The sequence below is a fragment of the Knufia obscura genome, assembly GCF_036327395.1.
Source record: "Knufia obscura strain CCFEE 5817 isolate CBS 148926 chromosome Unknown scaffold_23, whole genome shotgun sequence".
Classification (NCBI taxonomy): Eukaryota; Fungi; Ascomycota; class Eurotiomycetes; order Chaetothyriales; family Trichomeriaceae; genus Knufia; species Knufia obscura.
Window position 1 is genome coordinate 42,259 of NW_027042709.1, and position 22,406 is coordinate 64,664.

General features: G+C 50.7%; 7 protein-coding genes across 7 annotated transcripts; 4 read left to right on the forward strand and 3 right to left on the reverse strand.

Annotated features, from left to right (window-relative positions):
- Window positions 1-1,429: 1,429 nt before the first annotated feature.
- PMZ80_010994 (uncharacterized protein) lies at window positions 1,430-2,204 on the forward strand (the record flags this gene model as incomplete). Its single annotated transcript, XM_064879382.1, has 2 exons — window positions 1,430-1,456; window positions 1,506-2,204. The coding sequence occupies 2 exons, from the start codon at window positions 1,430-1,432 to the stop codon at window positions 2,202-2,204; spliced, it is 726 nt and encodes a 241-aa protein (XP_064724821.1).
- Window positions 2,205-4,707: 2,503 nt separating this feature from the next.
- On the forward strand, window positions 4,708-6,563 carry PMZ80_010995 (uncharacterized protein; the record flags this gene model as incomplete). Its single annotated transcript, XM_064879383.1, has 2 exons — window positions 4,708-4,845; window positions 4,896-6,563. 2 exons carry the CDS (start codon window positions 4,708-4,710, stop codon window positions 6,561-6,563), a joined length of 1,806 nt encoding a protein of 601 aa, XP_064724822.1.
- A 2,841-nt stretch (window positions 6,564-9,404) lies between these two features.
- On the forward strand, window positions 9,405-12,080 carry PMZ80_010996 (uncharacterized protein; the record flags this gene model as incomplete). Its single annotated transcript, XM_064879384.1, has 8 exons — window positions 9,405-9,817; window positions 9,877-9,983; window positions 10,037-10,155; window positions 10,206-11,052; window positions 11,106-11,292; window positions 11,351-11,423; window positions 11,468-11,878; window positions 11,925-12,080. 8 exons carry the CDS (start codon window positions 9,405-9,407, stop codon window positions 12,078-12,080), a joined length of 2,313 nt encoding a protein of 770 aa, XP_064724823.1.
- A 345-nt stretch (window positions 12,081-12,425) lies between these two features.
- On the reverse strand, window positions 12,426-13,070 carry PMZ80_010997 (uncharacterized protein; the record flags this gene model as incomplete). Its single annotated transcript, XM_064879385.1, has 1 exon — window positions 12,426-13,070. One exon carries the CDS (start codon window positions 13,068-13,070, stop codon window positions 12,426-12,428), a length of 645 nt encoding a protein of 214 aa, XP_064724824.1.
- Window positions 13,071-14,193: 1,123 nt separating this feature from the next.
- ICP55_2 (aminopeptidase) lies at window positions 14,194-15,545 on the reverse strand (the record flags this gene model as incomplete). Its single annotated transcript, XM_064879386.1, has 3 exons — window positions 14,194-14,374; window positions 14,424-15,239; window positions 15,538-15,545. 3 exons carry the CDS (start codon window positions 15,543-15,545, stop codon window positions 14,194-14,196), a joined length of 1,005 nt encoding a protein of 334 aa, XP_064724825.1.
- A 48-nt stretch (window positions 15,546-15,593) lies between these two features.
- Window positions 15,594-16,417, forward strand: PMZ80_010999 (uncharacterized protein; the record flags this gene model as incomplete). Its single annotated transcript, XM_064879387.1, has 2 exons — window positions 15,594-15,657; window positions 15,708-16,417. The coding sequence occupies 2 exons, from the start codon at window positions 15,594-15,596 to the stop codon at window positions 16,415-16,417; spliced, it is 774 nt and encodes a 257-aa protein (XP_064724826.1).
- A 3,868-nt stretch (window positions 16,418-20,285) lies between these two features.
- On the reverse strand, window positions 20,286-21,695 carry PMZ80_011000 (uncharacterized protein; the record flags this gene model as incomplete). Its single annotated transcript, XM_064879388.1, has 1 exon — window positions 20,286-21,695. One exon carries the CDS (start codon window positions 21,693-21,695, stop codon window positions 20,286-20,288), a length of 1,410 nt encoding a protein of 469 aa, XP_064724827.1.
- Window positions 21,696-22,406: the final 711 nt, after the last annotated feature.

Here is a 22,406-nt window from a genome sequence, read left to right on the forward strand (position 1 = left end):
CCTTATGCAGGGTCTTTCAGGGTCTCCTTTTAAGCTTTGTCTCCCGCAGTGCGAAAATCGGTCCGTTCTTCATCTACGCTGTCTGCTGTCGGCTGCTACAGTGCGTTGCAGAATCGCCTTCACTCCTTACACACACAAAAAAACTTTCAATGTCCCTAGGTCGGATCCACTATGGCTGTGACCTGCCTATTTACAGATAAGCTTGGAACATGCTTATACACCAGTCAGACTCCGGATGAGTCAGCCTCTGAAAATTACGTTTTGTCGGTACCTGGCTTTGGTTATCATTAGAAGACCACGACTCGAACTCCACACGTACTTAACTTGGCTCTTAATACGAAAGTCAGATCGGTCAGATTCGTCGATACCAGAATAGTAAGGCTTCACTATACCTTCTTTCCTCCACTACAGCGTCTACTGTATGATCAAACGCGTTCTATCATCTATACACTAATATTGAATCTAGATTGCAGCACATCAAAACGTCAAGTCACATCCTCTCTAGTGGTAACGTCGGTACTTGTATCTAAGCGCTCAGCTTCCCACTCAGTTAAAGCCTCTTTAGACGATAAAGACTGAGGATGCGTAGCGCCTACGATACAAGTCCCACGCTTGACACAGTCTCTCATCAGCTGTATCGCTTCTGCATTTCGACCTAGCCCTTTCCGCGTGAAGGCAAGATTGCTCATGATGGTCAGCGTGTCTGGATGATCCGCTCCCAGCTTCGACGAGCAGCGGCGGCATCATTGGGTTGCCAAAGGTGCACGACATGTCATACGAGCCTGATTAGCATCTACACTAGTGATGGACGAGGGAGGCGATGCATAGTCAGGCCGCATAGGGATGAACGGTGGAGACCGGAGAAAATCCTTTTTAGCGCTTTGTGCGCATTACTGTGGTGGGTCGACGACTTCTTTCAGCACTGAGCTGCCTGCCAAGCTGCCCCAGCTATGCAAGGTGTTGCCAGAACGTCTGAGACGGCCCAGCGAAGAGCCTGTGAATAGTGGGTGTGCTGCGATGGTGGAGAATGGCGGGCAGGTCTCAAGTGTACGCCAGGCTTCGTGGTGAGACCTTGGTTGTGTGTGCCTTGTGCGGTCGAGCCGACCTCTTGCATGTCTCACCATGTGCACATTGATCTGGCGGCCTTGCTAAACGAGGAAGTTGCAAGCCTGAGCAATAGGAACACTGGCAGCCGCGTCCCGTTCTCTAGGCTATAAGTTCTGGTCAGCATCTTGCAATTTCACTCCCACTCCCACTACCAGCTGCTGAAGCCTTTACATATTTCCTGGCTCATAATTCGTACAAATCTTCTATTATCGCAGGTAGAACCTCGGATTTTCCTTGAGGCTCGAAGCGTTGGTTCGGCATGGAATCTTTTAGTGAACACGGGGCCTCAGTTGACAATCCTGAGTCTCCGTGTTCAACTGAGATGATCAGTCTGAGTGAAAATGTTGATGTAAGTCGTACTCAGAATGGTAGCGAGCCTGAGCTAACTATGATGCCAGAATAGCGACCCTGACAGTGATTCAAATTCGGACTCTAGTTTGCCTTCCCTCCATGATGTTCTGAGGCCCAGAAAGCGGAGCATCGCTGACGTAAAAGACATCGAGGACGGTGCGCAACAGAAGAGGTCACGCCGCCAGAGTCGTCACAGACGCCAAACTACTGCTGGAAGACGTGAATCTATCGAAATCGCCGAGTCTCCGAGTCGGAGCGATTACACGAGTGATTTGCACAATCTGGGCGTTACGACAATTATGAGTGGGAGTCGGGATAAGGGCGATTCGAGGAAAGAGCGAACTAAGCTGCACAAGGTGCACAGCGGGCAAGGACCCTCAAGCTCGACATCCAAGAGGCAGCTGGATGCGGAGCGAAGGTCTTATAGAGACTCTCAGGCAGAGGACCGGGGTTCACAAATCTTGACAACAGATGTTGGTGAGATCTCGGTCAGCGTTAGCCGCGATGACTTCCTTGGTGTGTACGGGCGGCGAGAGACATGTCGGGGCCCAGAATATTGCTGCCTGATTGGGACCTGGCTCCGCCCTGAGGATGGGATACCGCGGAACGAAATCCAGAAGTACGACCGAGGGGTGGCGCAAGACCGTCGTCGGCGGTCCTTGAGAAAGCGAAGATACTGGTCTGATCGTGACGCAGATACAGAAGTTTTTCAAGAGGTCCGACGGTGGAAGGCCGGCCTGGTGTAACGCAGCAATATATAAAGTCTGCTGTATAAGAGGTTGGACAGTTTGGGTATACGGTGAATGTGGCATTGTGTGGGGATTCAAAGTCGCAGAGTTTGTACTAGTGTGGATCTAGATAAACTCCCGTACACGGACGCAACGCGTGTCGACGCGGTCGAGGGCAAGCCAACTTTTGGCCGGAGCCCGAATGCGGCATGTGAAAGCCAATAAAGTCCGTTAGATTCAAGGATCACTAAACCAGCGACGGGGCTGTGACATCTCGGGGCTAGTGTACTGTCTTTCGTCCAAACTGCGTCTGGCTCTCACCGCAGTACAGCTTTAACACCTGCTTTCCCTTGCGATCTTGTCACCGGTCATCCACGAACGGCTTCAATTCGCCTACTCAATGAGCGTCATGCTTGCGATCCTCACCCCTGCCTCGTTATAATGACGAACTACACCCACTTGTGTGCAGTTGATCATTCCAGCTCGATCACCTTACCCGACTTGCTCGATCTTAAACCACGCCAGGGCGCCTTCAGACGGGCCGAACTCACGACGTCTCATCTAGCCGTTGTACAAGCGGTCGGGCCTTTGGCATTCTTAGTACCACTCGATGACACGCAGATAACATGAATAAGGCGGTGGACCCTTACGCCGCAAAAAGTGCATTGTGCATACTTTGGCGATGAGATAAAGGAATATGATGAGACAGCATTCTCATGGATGGTGAAAACACCAATGGCAAATATGCCTCACGGCCCAGCTGTCGCCAGTGGCATTCTAGAGAGTAAAGAGCAAGACCCATCGGCCGATTGATGCAACCACATCGTACAGCGACTGGAATAGTCCGGAGTCGGCCTTGAACCGGTACAGCGCAGGGGTCAAAGACTGGGGCATAGACCAGTCACAAGAAGACCAGCAGGATGTGAAATACTCTGGACAGAGACTATGATGACCGAAAGTCTGCCTTGGACTGGTACAGTGTACGGGTCAGGACATAGGATACACAGCGACGGAGTATGCTTAGTGTGCTACGGTGCTATCCAACTCAATCTACCGAGAGCGACAGCAGAGCTCAGCCGACAGAACGGCGGCGGCATGATTTGGTCGTAAGAGGGGCACAACATGTCATACAAGCCTAATTGGTCCGAAGCTCAGCGTTAGAAGTGGATGAGGGGAGGCGACGCACGGTCACGCTGCATCAGAAGGAACAGTTGCAGACTAAAGGAAGTACTTTTAGCGCTTTCTTCGAGCTATGTCGGTGGGTCGTCAACTTCTTCCAGCAATGAGCTATTGCCAACATGCCCCAGCTACGCAGGGTGCTAGCGAGAAGCCCGCTAGCGAAGAGCCTGTGCGTAGTGGATATGTAGCGCTGGTCGAGAACGGCAGGATCAGGTCTACGCCTCGGCAGCGTGGTGAGACCTGAGTCGTTTGTGCCTTGCGTGGTCGAGACAGGCTCTTCTGCATGCGTTATCATGTGTGTTTTGGTCTGGCGGCTTTGCTAGACGAGGTGATTGCGAGGTTCAGCAACAGCAGCATTGGTATCGGCGTCTTCCTATCCTCTAAGCTTAATGGCGAAGCTAGCAGCACGATTATGCAGCGTTCAAGGGCGCTCAAGCTCGACCCTTTCGTCCAAGAAGCAGCTGCTTTCGGCTCGAACGTCTTACGGAGACTTCTAGGCAGAGGACCGAGATGCACAGAGCCGGGCGATAGAAGTTGGTAAGATCTTGACTAATATCGATGACGGTTCCTTCCCTGGCGTGTACGGGCAGCGAGAGACACGTCAGGGGCTAGAATACTTCTGTCGGTTTGAGATTTGGCTTCGGGCTGAGACCGGAATACCGGACAAGCAAATCCATGAGTACAACAACGAGGCGGTGCGAAGCTGTCGTCTCCAGTCTTTAAGAAGGCGAAAGCATGAGTCTGGTCATGAAAATACGGGTGCACGAGTGCCTAGGAAGGCCCAATGCCACAATGGCAATGCAAGAAACAAGAAAGATGGGTTGGTCGATGCAACCACTTCGCAGAGAAAGTAATGGTCGGAAGTTCTGCCTTGAACTAGTACAGCGTAGGGATCAAGGACTTGGATCTAAACTGTGACTAGAAGTTTATCAGAATGTAAAATGCACAGGAGCGGGGCGCATTAGTCTGCAGCGGCAGGGTGCCTTCGTGCTTCAAGATACGGCAGGATAGCGGACTGTTGCTGTAGCACAGATTGAATCGTAGAGCAAATCGCGGAATGATGAACAGATATCAAGAAATGCTTTTGGGTTTAGTACAAACTTCCTTCTTCTTATAGATTAGCGCAAAATATCCCCACGTGATACTCTTGTAGCTCCAAATACCCTTGGCCCTGGACCTGCGCTTTGACCACCAATCGAGTGTGAAAGAGCGTGTGGTGTATCAAACATGAGTGTGCAGTCTAGCACGTGCAGGCGCCAGGAGACGGAGCGCTTATTGTGCGACTGCAAAACAGATTAATAGGTCGTCCCGTTCCTCTTGCGACAGAGGAACTACTGTTGCCATGACACCTTTTCTTCTTGACTGCGAACATTCGCAGCACCACGAAGCGTGCAGCACCAGAAGCGACTCGTTTGAGAGGAGAAAGAAGAAACGTCGTCTGCTCCCATCGCCGTCAACAAGCAGCTCTGCACAACAAGAGGTAGGAAAGACGTAACACATGGAGATATCCCAACGCTAACTTATCTTCAGCAGATCCGACGACCATCCAAATCAGCCCTACAGACTTTCCAGAAGAGATCGCAATCTGCCCCGGACGCTTCTGCGGCAGTTTTAGATTCCCCCCTCAGCGTCGAGCGATCTACGCGTCAACTACAAGGACAAAAAAGGAAGATACTTTGGGCCGACACAGAGGAGGACCTGTCCAGACACCCCAAAAAGAGACGTTTATCTCGGATCACCGCGGAGGCGTCTAATACAACTGGTCCGGCACCCACTGAAGACTACGAGCGAGACGACACGGAAGTTTGTCCATCGATAGCATCGCCGATAGCACCACCGATAGCGTCACCGGTAGCACATTGGGCGCATACTGCGCGGTGGCCTAAGGACTTTGCAAGCATGAGTCAGGAACAGGGTAGCTCGTCGAAGAAACGGCCATCAAGTTCAAGCTATGCGCAAAGCTTCAAAGCTGGAGACGTTCCTAAGGCACACTCTGCTGCGCATGAGAACACTTTGGCTGATCACGGTGTGCACATGGACGAGTTACAAGGTCGATCACGAGCGCGAGAAGAGAGCAAGTCATTTTGCAGAAGTCTGTTACAAAGCACATACCCAGAACCGCAGCACACTGCCTTTCCATTGCCTGAGTTCTTATCAGTGTGGCAGAGAGTGCAGAAGCGGAACGAGGCCAGGGTCTATCGGGACCTCACGCCGCTGCTGGTGCCGTCGCCCGAGCTTCTTTGGGCCTCTGGTCATCAAGAGCTTGAGCACGTTGCAGAAGAGATCAGCGTTGAGTGGACAAGGTGCAAAACCCTGGGAGGGCCTAGGCCAAAACCGGATCTCGCGGTTGGTATTGCTCCATCGGCGTTCGATGAGGAAGAAAAAGCCAAGTTGAAGAACCATACAGCATTCGAACGAGCGACCCTATTCACAGATAATATTTACTTTCCATTCCTGCTTTGCGAGGCCAAATGCGGTGACGAGGGGATCAGCAGGGCAGATCGCCAAAACATCCAGAGCGCCAGCGTGGCTGTGAATGCGATCATACAACTCCGTCGAGCTGTTGACGAGACGAAGGTAGCCGACTTGAGCGGCCAGATCTTGGTGTTCTCAATTTCTCACGACAATTTGCTTGTGAAACTATATGGTCACTTTGCCAACATCGACGGAGACAAGTTGGCCTTCTATCGATATCCCGTTGCGTCCTTTGTGCTGAACTTTGAAGAGAGTCAAGGCAGAAAGAGGACACACGACTTCGTGCGAGAGATCTACCACACATTCTACCCAGCACATCTGAAGCGGATCCGCGATGCACTAGCAGCAATGGAGGATCCTCGGAACGTGTCGATGACTTCCACTATGAGCATTGAGGAAGACGGATCCCAGGAGCAAGATCCGAGCGCTCGTTCCTCCCAAGAGACTTCTGCAGAGTTCAAGAAGCCCGGTACTCCGGCCAGCAAGAAGCAAAAGGGTGCACTGGCCCTTCTGCGGGAGCAGATGGCAGAACAACAACGGCAGAGCAAAGAGCAGATGGCAGAACAACAGCGGCAGAGCAAGGAGCAGATGGCGCTGTTGGAAAGACAGATGGAAGGACAGATGGCTCGGCAGGAGGAACACTATAAGGAACAAATCAAACGGCAAGAGGAACAATATCAGCAACAAATCAAATTGCTGAAGCAGTTACTCAATCAACGATAAAAGATGGGGGCTACGCGAAGAAGCGCTGTGAGAGGCATAGATGCATAGAGAAATCGAAGATCTTCTGCGCTACTGCAGATTGACAATTAAGTTGGCTCGAAGTATCGCAGGCAAAATTTGACTAGTCAAACAAGTCACCTAGCTTTTCGTCGCCCCTGACACGTGTTGCAATGGTGCTTGAGACGTGAGGACTGTGTGCACACCAATAACGGGTCTTGCAGGTGAAAGGCATCTGGTCCATTCAAGCTGACTTCCTCTTTTGCATATTGCAGACACAGTGATTTGATACCCATCAGCAAGGAGAACGACTATGTCCTTGCTAGCTCGATTGGAATCACAAAAATAGCTGCGAAGGCTGAAAGCTGCCACGACAGTTGGGCACCAAAATTCGTCTGCGGTTGAGTTATTAATTACAGAACTGTTAGCTAATTTGCATTAATGCACGAAAGCCCCGAAGTTATGGATCATGTGGGCATGTTGGAGCCCCACCTTACTTTTTTCCCAGTCACGGCGAAAATGCCGCCTGTGCCCAAAGCCTGCGTATAGTTTTGTAGAAAGATAACAGTGCCATACTTTGACTCCTCCAATTCACCAATTCTAGCTGTCGCGGTTCATCAAAACCGTTCACGTCCAAGCAGCCAGCGTCGGCAAGAGCTCTCGTACATTAAGTCGTTCTTGCACGAACTGTAATGACATTAACCGAAGACAATTTGGTATATCGCCTCTGCGGGACTCTATCATGCTCATTTCTAACGCTTTCATAACAGAAGCAGCGTTGGACACCGATCTCTGCCGAGGCCGACGAACTGAAGGACGTCAAGGAATATGTTCCTCTCAGAACGATTGAGTCAAAAGCATTCGAGCGGCAGCTCTTATGCAAAGGGTGTGAGGAGGTGGTCTTCTTCGTTGAAGACAAAGAAATCTGGAACACTAAAGAAAGCGGTCGGGATGGAAAAATGATGCTACCAGCGGGTGTCTCAGCGACGATATATAGGGGAAAGTACTTAATCGTGTGAATGCAAGATGCCAGCGACATTTGTGTCATAGCAGATCCGAAGCTCAACATGATACCGCACTTTGACACAATTCGTTGTGCTTACTTGGCCGTTCATTTTTTCCCACTTTCGCAGGTCGCTCTCTTCGATAGCGTTGGCAATGCAATCGCCGAAAACGTCTGGTATACTAGCAACACGAGCGCCGAATTGACCTTCTTCCCATAGCATAGACAATAAGTTCTTCGCCGACGCAAGATCGAGAGAAATTATTGCATCACCTCCACTCTTAACTCGAGGGTATCTTGATCTTACGCCATGCGCAAGTTCCCCAGGGCACAGTCGTTGACAGTTTCGAACGGCATCAGCGATTTGTTCTCCAAACATGTTCCTGACACTTTCCCAAGGCGCGCCGAGCAATTCGAACGCGTCCGGATCTTCAGCAGCAGTTGCAAGATTAGAAAATTCTGGCGATATTTCTGGGGTAACATCTGTTCAAATTAGCCTGGAGTCCGGCTCCAAATCTTGCGCTGCACATACCAACATGTATATACCTCTCAGATTCAAGCGGGTCCCCTTTGGATTGGACCAAAGCTTTGTAAATTTCATCAAATCTGCTACCTTTGCATCCTGCCAATATATTTCCAAATCGAGTAAAGATCTCAGAACGATCAATGCAAGACAGGTTTTGCCTCCGTACATATTTTTCGACATCCGAAGCCCTGAATGAGTCAAGTAAAGTTTTCAAGCGTCTTTCCTCGAAGCTGATTGAAGAGAACACTAGCTCATTCAGGCTGAGTTTAGAGACTTCCAAGCTGAAGTTACTCTGTACTTCGGCTTGGTTGACGTAGTGTATGAATACATTGCATTTTGAAAGCGTATTCGAGTCCAGTGGCCGAGCCTTTGTTAGACGGTCCTTGGCATGTTCAAGTGCTTCCGCAACCTTGATCTGTGCTTTTAGGATATGCAGGCTTTCTCTCACCCTTCCTAAGGTTTCAGGATGCTCCAAGACGTCAATTTCACTGAACTTCATGGAGGCCATGTGACTTTGGGGAATGAAAGATCCATCTTGAGCGAAACCAGCTTTTTCTAAACCCAGCTTCTCCAAACCCAGCTTCTCCAAACCCAACTTCTCCAAACCCAACTTCTCCAAACCCAGCTTACTGAAACCCAACTTCTTCAAAACCAGTTTATTGAGGAACACCCGTGAACTGTATAACTGACGACGAATTAGGCTTCCACCAAAAAGAGAACGAAGGACTAATCTTCTATGACTGTGATCATTGGGCCACACCTTGTCCGAACCTCAAGCTCGTGTTCATCTTCTCTGTCACAATGTGTCGATCCGGTACCTTCGAGTAACAATCGATATGTACCTACATCCAAATATGCAATAGGTCCGTTGCTACTGCAAGACAGCTCTATCTACCATGCATGTGGCATTTATATGGCCGTTCTCCCCGGTCCACTAGTGTATCATTTCTCGAGTCATGTGCTTAACAAATCCTGCAAGACACCGCAATCTAACATCAGAACAGAGTTGACAAGGCACCACAGATCAAGAATAGAGAAAATGGCCCCATCAAGAAGCTTGAGAAGCTCGTCGCTACTGCAGGCGAGGTGCATTGCATACTTCACATATTCCACGATACCCACAATCTAAATGTTCAGTTTACCAGGCTCAAAAAGGGTACGTGCAACGGTATCTGGAGCGTTTGGATCACTGTGCGAACAGGTATAAAACTTTCCGGATGCTCTTTCGAACTCAGTGCTATCAACCTATTTCTAAAACAACCCATTGGCTCTACTGCAGATCCAACCTCTAAGTTTGAACCTCTAAGTTACAAGAATGCCCTCATCATCCAATGCCACCAAACAGACCAACGCTGTTCAGGCCGGAACTGCCAGCACTGGTTGCTTGGGCGCCCCTCCAAGCAGTCCTACCACACAGTTGTCCAGCCACGCAATATCCATTGCTGGCTCCCCTGCGTCGAGTAGGACTCCCATAGTGCATCAAAAAGCACCTGCTGCAGCGCATAGCGATGCTGCTGGCGATCCCCTGCAACCTTTAACGCAGCATATCGTTACACTGGAGCATATGCAGCAATTTCTGGAGCTGTGGAAAACAGCTGTCGGCTCCAATGTTTCTCCTGGGTCGAGCTCGTCAGTGACGACTGCTCCTGCTGAGTCCCCAACAGCTCCACAATCTGTTCCAACAAAGAAACGAGCCTCGAAATTGACCTATCTGTCAGTGAAAGAAGTGTAAGTGCTTCAAAACCTGTATTGCTTGGAAATCTTGACTCATTGATACGGCTCTCTAGATGGAACAGAAAGGACTATGAATACAAGATTGTCGAAGCACCGGCAGTAGAGGAAGTGAATGACTACGATGAATATTTATTCGTGGTGCGAGTGCGAGTTCGAGTTGGTAAGCATGATGTCGCTTATATACGTGATCAGTTGCTGAAGACCGAAATTTAGATAAATCGACGGAGAAGGCGACCAAATACGTCGACATCAAATCAACAGTACTTCGGGATGTGCTTCGGCTGGTCTTGAGGAACGTACGAACTGTCTCTCTCAACGAGGACAGACCATCTGTACGTAATGCTTGAATAGACCTGCTTACTCCTCTCCTAACATCCCACAGATCGAACAAAGCTTCTTATTTAACTTCCTCTCCGAGATCACGGCGTATCGCACATTAAAGCCGGACACACACCCTAAAGGGGACATTGTCTTGAAACATTTGGACGTATTGCTCGACTATCTTCAAGCAGAGTATAAACCGCTCCAAACCCGTCTTCAGTCGTTGCTTAACAACAATGAGATCGCCTACGATTTACTCTGGACGATTTTCAAACCAAATTCAGAGATATTCACCACTTGCGCTGGTACCGGCGTTGCTCGATGTGTCAGATGCAACTTCGGCGAGGAAAAGAAGCGCACTAATGGCACCAAGTATTTCCACGTGGAAGGTCGCTATCTGGATTTCGACGGAGAGACCTTCGGCGAGGCCACTGCAGTACTGGCAATCGAGGAGTTTCGAGGAGCCAAGCAGATCAATCTGCTCCCAACTTATCCTCTGGCTTACCATCGGCGATCGGCTGAACTGAAGACGCAGCTGATCAAGCGTGGCCGAGCGTTTGTTTCCTTGCTTGGTGTGCATCACCGTACATATGAAGGCAAAGCCTTTTATGTCAACAAAGACGGACATATCATCACCACATCTGTCAAGAAGAGCCGAATCATGGTGGATCCATCTTTCTTCCGCAAACGCAACCCCAACTACAAAAGGGCGAATGTCGAGCCATCACCAGATTCTGAAGCTTCTGATGTATTCAGTCTATCGTCCTTCCTCGGTGGCATCAATGTATCAGGAGAAGAAGAGGCCCCCTTGCAAGCGGTCGGTAAAGACCCTGAGACACTACAGGAGCAAGATCTGTTAATCTGCAACCCAACGGTGTATGGATTCAGCCTGGACCTGAAAATGTGGCGTACGTCGATTTGACCCTACATATAAGCTCATGGCAGTGGCTAACAAGCTCAGTTCAATTCGCGGTTACCTACATCAGGAACATCGTGTGGGACGAGTCTTCTTTCGATCGCCTTGCGATACCTGCCGGCAACAAAAAGGCCGTCCAGGCGCTCTGCGAGGCTCACCTAGGACGAAATTCGGATCTGGTCTTTGAAGACTTTGTTGCTGGCAAAGGACAAGGCCTGATCACGCTCTTACAGTAAGTTGGTCAAGTCGGTCAGCCTCTGCGTGACGATGATATTGATCACCTTCTCCAGTGGACCTCCTGGTGTTGGAAAGACTTTGACGGCCGAGACGATATCCGAGCACCTCCACCGACCCTTCTACACGGTAGTATCCACCCTTTACAGATCGGACCGTAGCTGACATTGTAGATCTCCGCCGGCGACCTGGGCACCAATCCGAATGACCTCGAGCAGAACCTGTCCGAAATATTCGAACTATCGAGCCATTGGAAGGCCACCTTGCTCTTAGATGAAGCGGATGTCTTCGTGGAGAGGCGGTCGACCAGTGACATCCACCGGAATGCGCTCGTTTGCATCTTCCTGCGCAAGCTCGAATACTACGATGGCATCATGTTTCTTACCACCAATCGAGTACAGACGATCGATGAGGCATTCGCGAGCCGAATTCATATGCCTTTGAGGTATAACGAGCTGAACGAGTCAGCCCGAAAGAAAGTGTGGACGGGTCATCTGACCAAGGCTGTCACCAAGCATGGAGGAGCGAGATGCAGCGTCGATGATCTAGACCGTCTAGCACGGAAGAAGCTCAACGGGCGAGAGGTATGTTTCCTTCCACGAAAGTAGAGTCTCAAGCTAAATGCAGTAGATTACCAACGTCACTTCCACAGCACTGGCAATGGCTGCATTTGATGGTACCGTCCTCAGGGTCTCGTATCTCGAGCAGGCGATGGAACTGAGCAAGCAATTTCAATCTGATTTCAAAGGCGCAGGGTATTTTGACAGCCAGAGGTCTTATTTGTAAAATGTTCTCTTTCTGATTGTGCGACAAGACCCGACACAGACTGTGAAGGAAGGCAGAGGAACTTCGACTATGCTCGAGTAGAGTTAATGACTGACTGCTTAACCACAACCAAGAGCGGTGTCTCTATTCCAAGATAGCCCTGACCGCAATGATTGCATGTTTCCTTAAATCTCTCTAAGCTTTGCTCTAGCAGACGCACTCCCTGCGTGAGGCTTTCGCGGAATGGTTCCAGTTCTCGTTCTGAAAGCGTTTTCGATCATACGGACGATGTTTGGGGAGGATAGGCTTGGTCACGAGCCGTTAAGCCTCTCGAGGTTTCCCGGGCTGGAGCCGTTGAACAGGACTTCAATCTTGAGCGAGGTGATTCGGAAAGTAAGACGTCCACAGTGATCTGGACGCGTAGAGTATAAGACAAATCCAATCAGCACGACGTAAATATAGCCCTATCCATTCCTCAGTCAAATATATGGGCCAAAGATCTCTTTCCTGGTCTAGTTCTTTCTGACAAGTCGGACAGGTTACCGCAGCGTAATGAATAACCTCATCGAGGCAGTCCGAGCAGAAGCCGTGACCACACTTGGTGACTGTACACTTCTCCTGTTCCATGCATATGTCACAGATAAGGTGGCCCATGCGGTCCAAACGCTGCTTGATCGCTTTCAGCTCCAGGCGTAGCTGCTTGTTGCTCGCACTGAGTACAGCCTTTTCTAGTTTCAGGTCTTTGATAACACTGCTCTGGCCTGCGGACTTTTGCAGCCAGGAATCTTTGTCTTTTTGGCGCTGAGCGAGCTCTTGGAGGTACTCGCGCCGATATTTATCACGAGACTCGCGCAGTCTGCCGACCTCCTGCTTCACCTTGTTGTTGCACTTCCGATAGGACTCTTGAAGGTTAGCGATGTCTTGCTTTGTGCTTTCGAGGCACATATCTAGCGCCTCGCCGTCAAAATCGTCGTCGAGGTCGATGATCGTGATGACGTTGTCGTCAGTCATGTTTGGTCGAATACTGTCGCTGAGACGTAACTTTGTGTGATGTCGGTAAAGGCTAAGACGCAGACGCGGAGTACTGTAGATCAGAGAGGTGGCAGAGGTATGAAAGGAGGGAAAAGACGACGGGAGAGAACTGGGCCGTATGCCCACCTTAAGTACCTTGCGAGGCTTTGGTCTAGCAGCCCCTCAGTGCCACTACTACACTGCCGCTGCTTGCGATAGACCAATGAAGCCTCGAGCACGACCATCCATCCTGTCATGGCAGTGCGGCATAGCATTGGTGGTACAAGCCAAGGTTGATTCGTTGTTCACGCCGACTCAGTCTCATTGTGCATACAAAACTTCTTAGCTTGGCCACTCTGGAATTGTCGCAAGCTCCGCATAGGATTAGAGGGGGCCACCTTCCCCTACAGAGCTAAATCTTCAATTGTTCGCCCTTTGCCGTGCTTCACTCAACTGAAGGCGAGGATCATTTTTGGATGAGCAGAAAGAAGATGAACGAGGTCGGAGCGGATGGGCCTCTTTCAATACATTGTGTCTTCACTGCAAAATGCGGCTCACCGTCGACCAGGCAAAACTGCCCATCTTGGTCCATAAGATGGCCACTGAACCACTACTGTAGCCGGGAAAGATGCTGTGATCTCCCGGATTGACCTCCTGTCTTTGAGACACGGCCAATTGGATCGACCTTGAATCTGCAGACCATGACTGGACGATCCTCAGGGTTTCGAACTCTGATGGCTCACATCATCCAAAAGGCCGGACCGGCACTGGTCGGAGATTCCTGCAGATTGTCTTTGGCAGGTTCTGGTAAGGTCTTCAAGCAGAATAGTTCGGTCTAGTTGGTCTCTGCTCAACTTGCCTCTGGTAAGGCAGATTTGTCCACATCGTGAGACAGATTTGAAGCACAACGCATCGTTGAATGAGGGCCTAGGACTGTAAGCGGGAAGACGTGATGGAGAAATCAGGAATTGCATCCCACCAAAGTGAGCAAATCTGCATTGCCATTGCCCCATATCAAACCCCCAATATGTTTGGGCTGATCTTTGAGGAATTTCTCAGCGATGGAGTGTAGCTTGTCAAGTGACATGTTAGCATTACCACAGCACATCGACACCAGCGTTCTCTACACATTGAGGACAGCTTGGTAGAGGTCTCGCTGAGCCGCGGAGAACTTGCCTTTGACCGGCCATGTGCGTGTTATGTCGGAGATGTATCCTCCTTTCTTGCCTGCTGCATCAATGAGAACCATCTCGTCGTCATGGAGAACATCATCATTGCGGACGTAATGGATACCCAATCCGTTTCTGCCGCCTGCTATAACCGGCTCGTAGGCGATCTGATCGCACCCATTACTGATCAATCTGTAACGCCAAATATGCGTCCAGCTCTCGTTCGCCTGTGAAGTGCGTCCGCAGCGCTTCAGTATGCGCCTTTCCTGAGGCGCGGCCAGCTTCGCGCATCACGTAGATCTCGGCTGGACTCTTATATGCTCTCAACTCATTCATGGTATGTCGGAGCTGCTTTATCTTCCTCGAATCGATCAGTTCTGCAAAATCGGTCTTGCGCCTCGGAGTGCTATACAGAAAGCGCCATAATTCTGAGGCAGCCGGGCTTGGTTGTGTGATTTCGGTGAAGACCAGTGTGGCATCATTGAGCACTCGCGGAAGGATGGTCTTGATGGTGCTGATATCGCCTGTCTCATCCGCATTGAAGACATCTGCTGCAGCTTGCGTCCCTGATCTAGCGCCATCCCAGACTTCAGCTTTTGGGTCTTTCTCTCTCACGTAAAGGTGGAATGTGTGATCTTGCCCGCTTGCATGTTGCCCGATCACGGCGAGCGCCTCAGGCTCGTTAAAGCCGGTCAAGTAGAGGAAATCTGGGTCTTGGTAGAACTCGTAGAAGCAGGACCCTGTTCGCTGCATGACGTCGGCAGCTGCATCGACAGCCACGGCTCCATTGGGGAGTTTTTGAGCTAGTCGCGTGCCTCGGTTGGCATATTCCTGGGCTGTGATTCCTGGAGTAAGCTCTCCAGGCTTGAGAAGATGAGGATGGGTCTCGGACAGAGTATAGCCGAGACCGAGACCGATGGCCTGAATGGCAGAACGTGTGTCGTTGCGTGGCTCGGGCGCATCGTCCTGATGAGTGGAGGTTCCTGGTTGCAGGGCGTGACTGGCCGTCAAGCAGTGTTCGCAAAGTCCTGCCTATCGGTCGACCATGTGACATACTACGACTGGTCAGGAACGAGGGATGAGTCGACGACAAATTGAAAAGCAATAATCCCTCAGCCAGGTGAGATGCGCGGCGGTGATCTCTGCGGCGACTCGCTTGCGCCTTCCGCATCAGGCATTTCATGGGCCATGCCTCGCTTTATGTTACATAGTACCCTCGAACCCCTGGGCACGGATGTGTGGTCAATCAACTGGACTCAATTACCAATGAGTCACGTAGAAAGCATATAAGACGTCACGCAGCCATAGGCCATAACACCACTTCAAACCATAGCCCAGTAGGCAGTTCGTCAAGATGGTGCGCGCATTCGAATATCCTAAGAAGCAGCAGAACACTGTCAAGCGATACAATGATCGGGGTAGACCTGTACTTTTCTCTGGCTAGCTGACAACAACTGACCACAGCCAGGTACATATCAACTTGGACCGATCCACTTGGTCATCAACAACTCGCCTGTCGTCCATGTTTCCTTTGCGCCCAGTCCAGACGACCAATTTCCAGCCATATTGCCGATGATCGGTGTTATGGCTTCGTACGAGTACCCCAGTTCCAGCATTGACGAGCCTTTCGACTGTTACCTCCATGGCTACGTCAGTTCTAGGCTGATGCGCCTCGCTCGAGACTCTGAAAAGGGCCTTCCAGTTTGCATTTCTGCCCCTAAAGTTGACGGCCTTGTGTTGTCCTTAACGCCCAATTCTCATAGTTACAATTACCGATCAGCCGTGCTGCAAGGCTATGCACGGCCTGTAGAGGAAGTGAAGGAGAAAGTTTGGGCAATGGAGCAGATCACCAACAAGGTTGTCCCAGATCGTTGGCGAAACTCGAGAGTCCCTCCAGATAACGTTGAGATGACCTCGACCATGATTCTGCGGGTGCAGGTCGAGACTGGAAGTGGGAAGATACGCCATGGCGAGCCACACGATGAAGCCAAAGATCTGGACAGAGAAGACGTTACCAGCTCCGTCTGGACTGGAGTTGTGCCTGTGTACGAGACGTTCGGAGAACCAGTACCAGCAGCAACCAACAAAGTCAAGGAGACTCCTCTATACATCAGCTCGTATGCTAAAGAGGCGACAATTTCGAATAGGGAACAGGCTCTGGAAGCCGTCAGAGAATGAGGGCCGAGTTTATCTGCATACCTAGCAGATTTCCCTTGTCATTCATTACACACGCACAGCATGTCTACCACTCTTTTGTGTTCGCTCTCTGCACCTACCGTCACGCATGCTTCGACAACCAACCAAAGTAAAGCACAACCACTGCGTCGACCTCAGAGCTCGTCGCACTGACTGGTTGTAACCCACCGAAGTATGGCATTTTATGCGCATGAACCCTGACCTTGGTGCGCAGGCTCCGTGCGGAACATTGACGTGGCCGGCAGACCTGCCCAAAGTTACGGTTAGAGGAACCGCCTTGATATCTCGGGCAGAGGCAGAATGTTTGCGTTGCACGTGAATGTCGGCGTTATGTCGTGCTGGTAAAGGGACCGAGCATAGAGGACTGGAAGAAACCAGAGGGCAAGCAAAGAGGACGCCGCGGGCTAGCATGAGATTCAACTATTGGTAACACAAGTACCATGCTTACTTATGCTCTTCAATAAATACTGCTTAGGCCTTTGGAGGTCCACAAGAAGAATTTAGCCCTCATTCGGCGGATTCAAGCCCTTCTTGTGGTACGCTATTGTTGGCCAATGAAGTGGACGAGCCTTGTCGAATCGTGTTTGGTTGCTGCGTTGGTCTTCGAGATGCTGGTCCCGGATTGGGGTACTGTTGATGTAGTAGCTGAACATTATGATGATGGTACTGCGGCAGGAATACCTGCGTCGAGACGTGTGTCTGCATCTGCTGGCGCTGCTGCCCCGCTAGGATCAAAGACTGCATGTGGTCCAAGGTTCCGTCCGCATGGACCTCAGTGCTTTCGCGACTTACCGTTGCAGGCACTGTGTGCGACCAGGGCCAAGACGTCATGCTGGAATCCTGATCTATAGTATGGAAGGCATAGGCATTCTCCTGGATATGAGAGTGTGTGTATTGACTTGTTTGCAGACCTGATAAACTGTATGGTTGCCCATTCGAGGATATCGGAAAGTAGTCAAGATTGAGGTCTTGGAGTGCACTTTGTCGGCCCGCCCCTGGAGCACGTTGGTTATGCATGTAGGCATTAGAAGTATATGCCAATGCATGGGGCGGTGCCGGATCACATGCCCGATACGTTGTGGTAGAGGGGTATCCATCAACATTCGCGCCAGTACTAGTCTGAGACTCGCCAGCTCCTTCAAAATTGAAGTTCGGGGTGCGTAAAAGAGTCTGTTGCGAGTACGGTGGTGCCTGAGGAGAAGGCCTTGATTCTCCGCGCTGGCTGATAGGCTCCTTCCCGTGTTTCGGGTCCTCGAAGATGAATGAGTATTCTCTATCCTCCGTGCTTAGCCCCGGTCGCAATGAGCTGTCGACATTATCGATTGTTACTTTGCTAGCCAAGTTTAACAAGTAACTCTGGTCTATGCTTTCGTTTGGTATTATTCCGCGGCTTTGGAGGGCATCAAGGTTGTGTCGAAGGTGATCAGCTACCTCTGTAGAGGTGGCATCATTTCGGAGTGAGTAGAGAAGGCCGTCGAAGACTGGCGTCTCGTTGTACTTGATGGAATTGAGCACTGCATTCAGAAGGTGTTGGACCTGGTTGTCATCCGTAGGTGCCTTTACTCGGTGTGCCTTCGATATGCGTCCGTCGTCGAAACGGCAGGAGTAGGCAGCCTTCTGGCGTGCATCGCATGGGGAACGACCAGAACACTATCCTCGTTAGACACGAGACCATAGGGGCAGAGTGAACCATTACCTTCGTCTTTCGTCTTTTGCATTGATCGCATGCATTTCCAGTGCGAAGACCTCGCCTTCCGGACTGAGTTCCAGATGAGCTTGCAACGGACCTCGATCGCTTTTGTGTTGCGGTATTAGGCAGCTCTTGTTGTTCGTGATCTGACGGACTGTCCATATCTGTGGCGTTGAATCATGCATATCCCTCGAGGGGCACGACTGGCATCTCCTCGATACCGTTATAGCGACCTTCGTACAGGAGGAATGACATGACTGCAGGCGAGATCTAGAATCCGAGAGTGGCGAGACCGTGCAACGATGTCTCTGGACTAAGGTAGGATGAAGGACCGCTCTCCTGTCACAAGTGATGTGCAATACTAATGATGCGATGCTCCGCTATATGTCTGTGGCAACTCTGGAAAATCCTGTACTATTAGTCTACTTCTGAGGTTTCGAGACAGCACATCGCGGACGTACAAGCACAAGTCCATTGGAAAAGCGAGTCCTGCACAGTATGGCCGGGGGCCGCCCTGCCCCCGAGCGCGGCAAGACTCCAGCCAGAAGTCTCAGCCAGCAATACTGAGAGTTATCAAAAAGCGAACTCTCTAGCCGATGTACTAGTAACATGGAGTTTCCGGACACCGTGCGCTCATCACCTCTCGTTCAGCCCGCAACTTCTGCGTTCGCATCTTGAACCCCTGGTACAGGCTCTGGCGGGCCCCGAGCCCTTTCCCTGACATCAAGCCCTTGCATTTTATGTCATTGGTCCATGATAGCCCAGCTGATCAGGGACACAGCCAATAAACAGCCTTATCCGAGGGAGCCCGGATAAGACTTCCTGGATCTTGGCGTGGCTGCGCTCGAACACCACATCGAGGAAGCTGGTGATCCGGTCGTCAATTTACTGTATCGGGCTTCGGCAAACATTGTGACAGTGTGCGCCCTGGGACGACTGTGCAGTGGCCATTGAAGACGCGGTTTGAGATAGTTTGTATGAGCACAACTTCGATCCGGTGATACATAGTAAAAGGTGTGTCGATTGTGCTGAAGCTTGACGGGCAAGAGCGTGTAGACATCGATATTGGGTGCTCCACTTTCAATGGCTAGCGCAACTCGCTTCCTTCCCCGAGGAATAGTATGTGGCAGTACTGGGTCTGTATGTCTTCGATGCCAGGGAGAGAGACCGACCGAAGTGTGTTCTTGACTATGATCGCCAAGTCTCGTATCGGACTGAATACGAGTGATTCAAACACCTCTTAGTTCTTCAGGCGATCACAATCAGCAGACGGCTGGTTGAAATGGTAAGCACGGCCGTACTGGCTCAACGTGTATGCGAGGCCACAGGCCGGATAAATTTTCCGGGCTTGAAGTTGGCCGAACGTTAAGCCTCTGTCCGTCTAGCTGCCGCCGTCTGAGGTCCACCGTTGAGACTAAGGCTGCATCGGTAAGATCGACGTCTCGATTCTCCGATGACCTAGTGCTCGCATACAGGTAGCCAGAGAGCATTGTAAACCACTGCAAGATTGTCCAGCCTGAAGAAGTTGGCTCTCGAACAATTCCGCGACACGCCATAGCAAGCTGGCCCTATTGGCGCGCTCTTGCAAAAGTGGCATAAGCTGATATGCATGAATCCCCGTACGCTTCTATTTTGCTAGGAGTTAGTGTTCCTGACATCAATCGTCGTCTCGGTCATTTGCCAAACCTCTGCTAGCGCTTCAGTATACTCAAAGCTTGTAGTACTAGCAGTGGCGCTTGATAGCCCATCGATCGGTTAGCGTCAGATTCAGCGATAGAAAACGATCGATGCCACTTCAGCCGCATGCATATGGCCCCCACCTCTGCGTCCTCTCGCTATTGTTCGCTTCTCTGTCTATAAGGTCTTGGTCTTCGCCTAGCGATTCATACAGCACGTTCGGTTGTAGGCTTGGTGATCCAGTACCTACTGCGCAAGGAACATTCTAAGCGTTCAAGCCAAGCTTCTTGCTACACATCTGGGGTGGACTATGCCCCCTTAACGAATTGCTCAAGCGCGGTTCTTACCATGTGAGATGGCAGTATCGTCAGCAGCCAGTGCCCCTGCTGCAAAACATTGATATGCATTGTAAAAGAGAGAAAGCATCTTGGTGAAGTGGCGCCATAACAGTGCAAACTTTCAATGCCTTTCTTATACCACGACTTAGCATTGAGCGGCGGCTGTTTCGGTTGTTGCAATTACACCAGTTGTGCTTCGACACTCGTTCGAAGCGATCGTTGGTTTTGCCCGCAGCTGTAAGGCTGTATTATTGCGCACCGAGATTGAGATATGTAGAGTCTGTCTGGGCGTCTGGGTGTCTGGGTTTTCATGGAGGCCTCGCCCGATAGTTTGATGACGAAAAGTATGTCTGACGTGGCAAGCCATCTGAGGTGCTGTTTTCAAAATGTCGGGGTCGACGGAGAAATTGCCGAGTCGTCGGACATGCTCGATAAAAGCCTGAGACATTTTGACAGACTTTCGTTCTGTTTCTTCGTAGACGAGACAGGCAGCGTCGCTGTATGGCCAGTTGCAGCTCTGCTTCGACAGCAAGACGTTTTTGTAGTGATCTCGTCCGGATAAGAGAAAGTCTTTGAACACGGGAAGGTGGCAAATATCGATTGCTGCAATATGCGGAACAGTATATTGCTTGGACAGAGGTCTGAGCATCGGAGGTAAATCGTCGTAAGTTTCCGCAGAAGGGGCGATAAAGAACTGGGACGCTGTCAGCCAAGTCACCGCGGCCTCAGGTCGTATGAAACCCACCCTCATTTGAATTCCTGCGATGTACACAAGTGCCAATTGAAACGTAACAGACCGTTCGGAAGAAGCCTTGGCAATCTGACAGGCCCAGGACCAAGCGTTAATGTCCTTGTTGCTGTTATGGCCAATGAACGCATCAAGACAAGGAGTAGAATCTCCGATCAGGTTCTTCGGGTTTGCACCTGCTCTGATCATGTGCCGAGCGCCGTCGCGAAAGGATGTGATTGCGTTCGACAAAGGGTCGTCCGTCTTGATGTTACAGATGTCGTACGCGAAGCTTGGCAAGATGTCGTCGTCAATCCGGGTAGCTAGACCGGCCTTGGCCAGGCTCGCCCATAGCATAGTAATATCGATGAAGCTCATTGGGGCATCGATATGAGTACCAATATTTATAAGCCTAGAACGGCAGTGATCCCCAGGGTCGTGTGCACCTCTTATTGGTGAGACTTGAAGATCACTGTCTGCTGCGGTAGCTGGAGAGCAATTAGTCGAGGATGGTGAACGTAGTACGTCGCCATCTGCTGAACGCTCACTAGACGTAGTAATGGTGTGAGGCCCCTTGACATGTGGCGTGCCGAATTTGAACACGAACTCGACCGCAGATTTCGTGCTTTGCGGTAAGCAGACATCTGATGTAGGTGCTTGTGCGTATGATTGTCCTATCGTCGCTAGTTGTCCAGTGGGATCTATAGCTTGCATAGCCAGAGAGATCGCTGTAGAGAGTTGAACATCACCACTCCGCGTGCTTTCCACGAAGGCATCAAACAGGGCCTTGTAAGCCTTTGAATTGTATTTAGCGTCGCGACGTCTCATGTCGGAACTAGGGTCAACGACACATTTCGTCTGGAGCCTTCGACAAGCATTACAGGTTCCGGGACCTCCGGAGCATTTCGATTTACGGCTCTTGCACGCTTGGCAAGCGACGGAGGTCTTGGAAGACCCGCGGGCGCTGATGGGTGGGCTAGTGGGCATTTGACGTGTAGCTCAGCAATGGAGGCAGCGGAAATGCATCTCGTTGGGAGGAATGTGTAAAGAGGAGAAGTTGGGTTGCGAATATTAGCGGAAACCTGATGGCCATGTGTTCGAGCTGAGGGGCTAGGAGGCTGTTACTGGAAACTCTTTAGTCGCATGCGGACGTGATCTTCACCGTGCTTGACCTATTGTCCGTGGCAGGGAGTCAATAATAATCATGTGCTATGCACGGTAATAATGCAGACACAGATCCTCGATGGAGATGTACAGCTAGCCCAGCCTTGTTTTCCGAGGCGGTTGAGCCTGGATCACTTGAGGAACACATCAAGCGCGGTTGAGTGCGGGGATTGAATCCGGCCAGGCTGGCCTACCTCACCATTACCCTATCAGGTTCAGAATCTCGAGACACAACGCTGCAGCTTGAATTGAAAGACGTTACTCCGATCGAACGGCGTGTCGATCTTGCTATGAGATGCCACATGCTGCGTACGACGGGACACTTCTAGAGTCGTCTTCACTACTTTATTTGTCGTTTCAGAGCAGTCTGTGCGA